The 9,510-nt window shown below is 42.6% G+C and overlaps 1 protein-coding gene across 2 annotated transcripts; it reads left to right on the forward strand.

The window, feature by feature from the left end:
- Positions 1-4,211: 4,211 nt before the first annotated feature.
- On the forward strand, positions 4,212-9,272 carry LOC123123030 (calmodulin-binding protein 60 B). Of its 2 annotated transcripts, none has more exons than XM_044543443.1 (13): positions 4,212-4,300; positions 4,820-4,871; positions 4,962-5,349; positions 5,497-5,972; positions 6,684-6,844; positions 7,064-7,264; positions 7,347-7,488; positions 7,562-7,690; positions 7,840-7,973; positions 8,057-8,168; positions 8,272-8,366; positions 8,537-8,600; positions 8,917-9,272. In XM_044543443.1, exons 3-13 carry the CDS (start codon positions 5,333-5,335, stop codon positions 8,973-8,975), a joined length of 1,590 nt encoding a protein of 529 aa, XP_044399378.1. In that variant the 5' UTR covers positions 4,212-4,300; positions 4,820-4,871; positions 4,962-5,332; the 3' UTR covers positions 8,976-9,272. The 2 variants fall into 2 exon arrangements, with proteins under 2 accessions (XP_044399378.1, XP_044399379.1); XM_044543444.1 differs by lacking the exon at positions 4,212-4,300 and having other exon boundaries at positions 4,314-4,871; positions 4,962-5,014; positions 5,157-5,349.
- The last annotated feature ends 238 nt before the right edge of the window (positions 9,273-9,510 follow it).

The raw sequence follows: 9,510 nt of genomic DNA on the forward strand, positions 1-9,510 counted from the left end.
CTTTAGAGTTCAGTCTTTTGTATTGGCCAGATTCATTCTCCGAACACTATTTCTCTGCTTTGACGTCCGTTCTAAGACTGTTCCGAGACGCTTAAACCTTGTTTTTACCAAGAAGGGAGAAAACTAATTCATCCAGCTGCATCTTCATTTTTGAATACTGCAGATAAACTCATGTAGGAGTACTACTATATTACAATCCGCCCAGGCTAGCTAGCGAAGAAAAGTCTCAGGTGTAAATCGAAACCGCGTTGAGCTATCCAGAAAGAGTGCACCCCTGAAACCCCACGGAAAATGGATGGAAAAGGCACCGAAAAACCCCACCGTCCTAGCGTACGCCGCCAAGTCAAGTCTCGGCTCCGCTCCCCTCCCCTCCTCTCCCCGTATAACGCGGCCCGCTTCAATTTCCCCGAATTCTGTTTTCTTATTTATAATCGCTTAGTGGACGGAAGCATCGCGGGAATTACCCCGTCCGATCCCCGGAGGCGACGCAGCGTCTGGATCGTTCACACACACATGCACGACTTCTTCAGCTAATGGCGGCTTGTGCTATGCGGGCCTATATATCTTGCCTCCCGCCATTTCCTGTTCCTCACGTTCGCGCGCGCTAGCTGCAGCCTCTCACTCGCCACCATTGTTGTTTGTTCCACAGGGATGAAGGATGATCGATGCGCCAAGCTGGTTGGGATCACTAGGTGTGGCAACTTTTGTAGGAAGTTATTATGGATTTTCTACTTCTTACACTGGTTAATTGATGGTCTCTGCATTTTCTCGACGCAGGAGCGCTACGAAGACGATCAGCCATATATATGGCAGTACTGTATATCCTCTAGGCCGTTAATGTTACCGGAGAGATTGTATACAGGATTGACTGGTAAAAATATTTTTGACCATTCTGAGGGTTCTAATTCTGTCGATTGATCAGTACATGGTTTTCGTCAGGCAAGAGAATTATTACCTTTTTTCACACAGGGCGGAATGCTGATCTGACCAAAATGTCTAAGAGCCTGCTCTGAAAAACAGCTCAACAATCTGGAATAATTGGCCCTAGCAAGCGAAGAAAAGATCTAACAAAACTTACCTCGTGATTTGGGCATTTCACTTAGTCGAGATTGTCGACCTTTGACTTGAAATTCCAGAGGGCAGTCATGGCACTTCATCAATGGTACTTGTGGATTGAACGAGGAGGACGATGCTCCCAAGTCCCAAGCTATCAATCATGGTCAATAGTGGGAGTAGAGGCCCGACAAAGAAGAGGAGAAAACAGAGTCATTTTGAAGCCTTTAGGATTGTAGATCAAAACATTTAACCGATACAGGTGGGAAGGATTTACGCCAAAACCAGATGGCGGACGTGGTGTCACTAAAAATGTCTGCACAATTTGACACCTAGCTATATGTGTGCTCGTGACTAAAATGAGTCACCTATGTACTCCCTATTATGTTGCATACTCTCTTCGTTTTTATTTACTTCGCATATTAGCTTTGTCCGAATTCAAACTTTATAAAGTTTGACCAAGTTTATAGATAACAATATGAGCATTTACAATAACAAATTTATATGACGTGAAAATATGTTCAATGATGAATCTAATTATATTAATTTGATGATGTATATGTTAATATTTGTTTTCTCTAAATTTGATCAAAGTTTATTAAGTTTGACTTTAGACAAAACTAATATGCGGAGTAAATAAAAATGGAGGGACTAGTTACATTTCAAAGTGCCATGACCTAAATGCAATACCGGCAATAGTTCATGGACCTCAGGTGCCCTTTACGCTTAATTAACTGTACAAACATAAGCAGCATTAGTAGAAAGGGGATTTACGTATGAACTTTTGTTGGTACTTAGTTTTATGAGGTGAACTGTTCAACACTACTCGATGTCGTTGCCGGCATCACCGTCCATAGGTGTTGATTCCCTGCATGGACCAATGTCGTGGTTCCACCCCACCCCTAGTTTATGGTCAAGGTCAAAATCCCTCTTTCGCTCTGTTAAACTGGATGGTTGCTACATTCCATGTAGTGATTTCATTCGAGGCATTTCGCATAAGATTTTGCCATCTTGATTTCTTCATGACTTAGATCAGCATTAAAGACGATTTTTTTTGTGGTTGGAGATTTTTTTTACCGGGTAAGGGACTAGAAGGTATCAAAGCTGGCGCAATTATAAAAACAAGAGGAACTTAAAAAAAAGGAAATTACAAAGGAATCGTCCCATTTTACATCAAGACCCAAAGAGAGAAACACAAGACAACTATTGGGCCCCAAATCCACTAACGACCTCCCCAGAGATGATTAGCCACCATCTCTGGCCAAACCTCATCATGAGGAAAGGAGCAAAGAGCCTCCCACATAGAGGTTGAAGACTGGGGCTTCTTAAACAACCAAAGGATCCTACGGAGGCCAGTAAACCACCCTAGTCACCCATGTCGCTTGTCGGAGACATATCCAAGTTTGATACGTAGTTCTGGCAACGGAGGTCTAGGCACTAGAAGAAGATGTCAAAGAGGAAGCACCAAATCCAGCAACGTTCCCTGCATCATGCCAGATTAACAAGGCTGAACGAAAAGTCCATCCCACTGACTTCTTTCGCCAGCATGACGTTGATATGCCCCCAAGGCAAAGCAAACCCTAAACCATAACCTAGTGCTACTACCACTCCCCCCACCGCCACTCTGACCAGCAAGGCCGTCGAAGCTGGAGGGGAGAAGAGGCGGGGATATCAGGAGGACTCTCAAGAGAAGGGAGGAAGAGAGAGATAACATGAGAGGAGAAATTAGGCGTTCTCCTTACACCATGTATTGTTCAATCGCTTTGACTTTATTAATTTTATGTAAAGTTGAAACACACAACCTTTTATTTATGAAAAATATATTAAAAAAACTTGATGTCAACCATCTCAAACTTCTTTAGTAGATACTCCCTCGGTTCCAAAATAGATGACCCAACTTTTTACTAACTTTAGGGGTGAATGTCGTTGTCAGAATGTCAGTTTTCTTGGCAAAAGAAGCCAGGACGTCAGTTGAAGTGAAAAGAATAAGCACCAAATCAGCCAAGAGGAAATAGTACTGAAAAAGTGCGATCGAGCGAACCAACCTGTGGTTGAGATGGTTAGGTGGACAGTGGTATCCCCAACCCACCAGGATTCAAATCTTGGTGCTCGCATTATTCCTGGATTTATTTCAGGATTTCCGGCGATGTGGCTTCGTAAATCTCAAGATAATATGCCGGCTCAGTCTCTCGGAGGTGCTCATACGGGTAGGGTGTGCGTGTGTGCGTTCATAGGGGTGAGTGTATGCGCGTGTATATGAGCGCTTGTGTCGATGCTAAAAAAAAGAAAAAGTGCGATCGAACAAGGGAAGGGAAGCGCGTTGGTGATGGTCGAAAAGGAAAGGAGGCAGCGCAGGCAAATCCAAGGAGCCACACCACCACACCAACCACCATCCGACGCGGTGCCGAGCGACGCGAGCCGAGAGTGGTGTGGGTGACCGCGCCGCGTGTGCCCGTCCGATTCGCTCCCACTCCGCTCCGCTTTTTTCTTGTACATACAGTGTATATATATATGTACAGCACGTACGCTTCCCAAAGCCCCAAACCCACAGGGCAGCGCTCCTCCCCCGCCCCGACGACCCATCGCCATTCCCCACACGCTACCCGACTGCCACTCAGCTCCGCCGCCGCAGCGCCCCCGCCCCCAACCTCGCGCTCGGTGGGCGGAAGCGCACGATGGCGCCCAAGCGGCCGCTGGAGACCGTGCTGCCGGAGCAGGAGGGGCCGCGGTCCCCGAGGAAGCGGCTGCGCCGGACGGTGCTCCTCATGATGTGGCTGTCAGTACCCTCACCTAGCCGTTCGCCTCCTTCTCTGGCTACCTTCCTTGATTTGAACTCACCGGTTTCATTCGCGCGGATCTGCGCCGCAGGGAGAGGAGGAGGGCGAGCCCGGTCACCGTCGAGCAGCTGGCCCAGATGGTTCGCCAGGTGAGGCCATTCCTCGTGCCTCCCGGGTCCACTCCCCTCCCCGCCTTTCGATTTTGTTTTCCCAGTCGTCTCCTCCTCCTCGCTGTGTGTCTGTGTGTTTGGTTCCTATTTGTGGCGAGCGATAACTGACCAAGTTTGGCGGTGGGTGGGTTCTGATTGAATTGTCACGGTGCGACAGGCGCAACTGGATTTGATGAAACTGTTTATTCTCTTCACGGTGCTTGTCGCGCAGCTTGGCTCCATGGAGAGGCTGCTCCTCGACCTCCCCAGCATAATCCAGAGATTGTTGGCGGAGCAGCTTGCTTCTTTTCAGTTTCAGAGGTACGTGCACATATTTATGTTTTGCAAGCGCACGTCACGTGTCCATGCCACAATTGAGATGTTCGAATATAGGAAATGGCGCGTTTTATTTTACGAAACTAAGGGAGTAATAATTCAAGTCCTGGTTTGCTTTCTAGGAAATGCCAGTTTTATCCTGTGATGAGAAATAAACATCCATCTTTTTGTCTTTCTTTCTATGGTGATGACAAGATTGCTGTTCGCAACATGACAGCTCATTTTTTTGCAAAGGAAAACTTCACAAGCATAGTACTATTTCAGGTCCAGGTTATCAAGTTATATTCATGGAGTGTGAGTAAATGAATCATGGATTTGTTCTTCCTAAATATATGGAAATTGTCTCTATGAGTCTATTTATTTGTGAGCGTAATAAGATCTTATATTATGGGACGGGGGGAGTACTTTGGAATGTTGTGGATATGATGTGATGGCTCGATGCTTCCTTGGTTTAATTAATTAATTAATCTTATCTCGTGTTGTGTATTCCTTTGTATCCAACAGTTCTTTGATGGTATCCATACAAGATACGATTCGATCGACAGTACAGACAGAGGTTAGAATCTGGATCTTCATCCGTGTAATATATTTTGCATATCTGTGCCTGCGCTTTATCCTAGCTCAATGTTGCTATGTCATGCCATAGATGCAGGGACGACAAGCAGCTTCGCTTCCTAATGTCATTAATGTGCCTCCTAGGTATCTGCCATTTTATTTTTCTTATTGTACATGTTTTTGATTTATGTCTTGATACTTACTGTCAACTCAAGTATTTGCTTTCTACATAATCTGGGAAGTTTCCTTTTGTTACTATCTCACTCTCATCTTATTTAAAAATTAGGCAGATGTCAGAAGGTTTTCCTGAAACTGGAGGCATCTCTAGAGTCAAGCTGCGCTTTGTCCATGTTGACAGACCAGACGATCCACTTTTCACTGTACCTGCACTCTATCCTAACTACTTTTGGCTATGTTATGCAATAGATACAAGGACGACAAGCAGCTTCACTTCCTAATGGCATGAATGAACCTCCTAGGTATCTGCCATTTTATTTTTCTCGCCATACATGTTCTTTGGTTCATGTCATGATCCTTACTGTCAAACCAAGTATTTGCTTTCAACATAATCTGGGAAGTTTCCTCTTGTCACTGCCTCACTCTCATCTTATTTTAAAAAAATATAGGCAGATATCAGAAGGTTTTCCTGAAACTGGAGGCGTCACTGGAGTCAAACTGCGCTTTGTCGATGTTGACAGACCAATAGATACACTTTTCACCGGTTGCTCAGTACAATGGCAGAATGGAGGAAACGCTAAGGTAGCGATATTTGAAAATGATAGGCAAATCATGCAGGGCGGCCTTTCTAAATTGCAAATTGAGATTTTAGCAGTCCATGCTGATTTCTTTACTGAGCAAGGACAGGAGGACTTCACCACAGAGGAATTCAACAAGCAGATATATATGCACAAAGGGAAAGAGTTAGTGTTGACAACTGTTAATCTAATGAATGGCGAGTCCTCTCTTGGTTCCTTCCTTTTTCCAGAGAGCTCCCATGGGAAAAAGTTAAGATTGACAGCACGAGTGAAAAGGCAGGTTCGTACTACCAGAGTTCAGGAAGCAATCAGTGATCCTTTTGTCGTCAAAGACCGCCGAAGCGAATGTGAGTATATCCAGTTATCCATTATGAGCACCATTTTTTAAAACTATATTGCATTGGAAATTTAATACACTGTAATATTCTCATTCGTGATGGAGGCCTCCATGTTCTTCTTTTTTTTTTTACTTTTTGGTCATTCAATGAAACATTTATTGTTTCTCATAGTTAGCTGAAGAACACGCTCGTCCTTTAAGTGGCTGCCAGGCTAATTTAAGTTTAAAAAATGTTATAGCACATATCATATCTTCCATTAACTTTTACGGCCTTCTGAGTGACATTATTTTATATGAAAATATGATGTCTTAGCACTAAATGTTCTGCTTTTAGAAGGGAATGGCTTGTTCTGTCACAAAATTTCCATAAATTAATGTCTATATGCATATAATATCCTAAATACACACTGACAGTCAAAACTGTATGACCGCCTAGGTGCTAGGCGAAGGCCAACCGCCTAGCTGTACTTTGGATCTGACAAAATTATACTTCATACCTTGGATTTGGGATTTTACCTTTCTTTGGTCAATATAGATGTTATTTTGAGTTGTCTATTAGGTCGTAGATTAATACTAAGCATGGTAAATCGATTTGTAGTTTACCATGTACATTAATCCTTTTCTCAGTGCCATTATCATCAGATGCAATGATAGCCAGAATGAAGCAATTGCATCTTAGAAATCTTATTTTAACACATCCTACATTTTTGTTCACTTTCAGTAAATAAAAAGAGCTATCCTCCGTCTAAAGAAGAAGCGGTACATTGTTTGGAGAAAATTTCTCTAAAGGGAAAACATTGTGCTATCCTTGTTGAAAACAAGATCAGTACAGTGAAGCACTTGATGCGTCATTATCATGGAGATGAATCCGGTCTCCAAAAGGTAAAATACAGTCATAATGATGTTTCTACAGTCTTCAGGGTTTCAAATTACCTGCAATAGATATTAGTTATTAGTTAATCATTGTCCCTGATCGAAATAAGATATCCAGCATCTCTTAGGATTTATTTGGACATGCACTGCTAAATGTTTTAATATGCACTATAATATCTGGTAGCATTTCATTAACTGATAAGATAACTCTCAATTTATGGCAATTAGCTTACTGGCATGAAGAAGGGGGCTTGGAATACCATGATTAATCATGCCACCACGTGTGTTCCTGGGAATGAGATATATTCCTATTGGGTTCCAGAGGATAAATGTGAAATCGTATTCAATGATTTATATGGTCTCGTTGGTAAGATGACTGATGATGACTATGTTCCGTACAGTGCCAATGACGTCGATCAGTTTCCGCAGGTATTATACCCAACACTGTTCCACTTCCATCACAGTTCGGCAGTTGATAGTCACTGAAATACCTTCATGTATTATGTTACAGCATAAAGTGAACAACTGGAAAAAGTCTGCATATAAGAAGTTTGACGAGCGCGAAAGCTCAGGGCATCTTACCCCTGATTACTTCATGATCAATGGCCGCCCAGTCCGTGCAGTGCCCCATGATGTGGGTCCTTCGGTTCAAGGTACAACGACATGACAAATTTTAATATTTTGTTCCATTGCGCTACATGTTTCTCTAAATTCGACGTATTGCAGAATTTGGTGATCGACGTCCATTGAATGGGTACTCACAGGCGGCAGTCCTGTCAAACAACGACGCTGGTCCTTCAAACCAAGAAACACTGCCGTTTTCACAGCCCACATATGAACAGAGTGTGCATCAAGGTCAATACTAAACACCTGCATAATTTTGTATCACGCATCCTCCATACTGTATTCCTGCTTCATCGCAAGAAAATTATTTTTGAAACGAGCATCATAGGAAGTTATTATTAGTATTGATTCTGATAGTTTTGGGGATCAACTTGCTGTAGGACTTGGCCAGCACGATCCTTGTACGTCACAGAGCGGAACTCCTTACTATCTGCCCCAGGGAAATTTCATAAATGATCAGGGACAGGGATCATTTTCAGCAGAGCCAACTGTTCCGTCCCACATTCCTGTACCAGTAAGTAAAGTTACCTATGGCATAATCAACAATTCCATCCCACATTTTTCCATTGATAACCTGAAATGTTTCCTGGATGGTAGGTTCCAGAGGATGACCAGATCACATTCACAGCTGCAAGTCTAACTGGCCAACAGAATGGACACTTCAGCCTCTCGACAACCGATGCTCCTGTTACTTCTTATCCTGTAGCAGGTCTGCTTGCTACACCCAGTTTTTCTAATTTCACAGTATATGCAGTGTGCTTGATCATCAATACTCAAATCACTTCTCCATTATGCAATGTTGGGTGCTGAAGGTGTTGCTGGGACTTCCTCAGATGGAGTTAGTTTGGGAACCTCTTCACCTAACCATGTGCAGACTGACATGCTCAGTGGGTTAACTCCGATTGAAGTATGTTTTCTTCAATATGTCATGGGAATTATTCTTAAGAACATAACATACCATCACGAGTTATTTTATTTTTTTTGGAAAAGGGGATAGCCCCAGCCTCATCATCACGAATTATATTATGGAAGTTGTTTTTGCCCTTCTCTATGTGATGATGAAATTTGTTCTTGCAGTTCCAGGTATGGCTAGAACTACAAGCACGTCTGGCAGCCCAGGATTTTGCACAAGCTAACAGCGGTATGTGATATTTAAGTTACCTTCTGTTGTGATATAACTTCTGTTGACAGTTAAACCGCCACAAAAGTTATTTTCAGTCAGAATTCTTTCTGACTTCTAGACTAAGAGAAGATGATAGCAAATTACTCCCTCTGTCCCATAATATAAGAGCGTTTTTGGCACTAGTAGTGTCAAAAACGCTCTTATATTATGGGACGGAGGGAGTAGTGTTTATGCCCACAGAATAACTGATGACTACCAAATTATTGAAATGCTGGCTCCTTAAAAGTTAAAATTAGGTGGGAATCTAAGATCTTCCTTTTGTTCCATGCCGCAGAACTGCCGAATTCCGACAGCCAATTTCATGGTTATGAACATGATGGTGGCGACCACTGACTAAACATGAAGCAACTGCAACAGGCTGTCCTCTACCATAGTCAAGTATTCAGTGTAACTAAAAATTTGGTTGTAGATATGAATAATTTGTAAATAGCAACACATATTTTTCAGATTGCACCATATATGCTAAATTTGCTCCTGTTGCAGTAGACATTAGTCTTGTACTATTCTTAAAGAGCAACCTTTTAGAAAAAGACAGTATCTGGCTTGCATTGAATTCCAAGAGCAAATATTCGTATTGCAGAAGTTGGTGTAATCCTGTTAATCCATCTTTTTGCAAGTTGAGTTTTTCCTGGGTATCTTCACACATTCAGTCGATAGTATGCTCTGAATTATGAAATTGTTCTCAACATTTTGAACATGGTAGTAAAATACTGACAGCAGAAGAGAGATTACATTGGTTCTACAAGATTTCAGTTTGTTTCTTAAACACAAGTTCCATTTCTGGACAATCCTATTAACACAAGATAGTACATTAATTAGTTGAGCCATGATGTATGTAACCACCACGCGGAGATATCGATCACACGGT

Source organism: Triticum aestivum, chromosome 5D (genome assembly GCF_018294505.1).
Source record: "Triticum aestivum cultivar Chinese Spring chromosome 5D, IWGSC CS RefSeq v2.1, whole genome shotgun sequence".
Classification (NCBI taxonomy): domain Eukaryota; kingdom Viridiplantae; phylum Streptophyta; class Magnoliopsida; order Poales; family Poaceae; genus Triticum; species Triticum aestivum.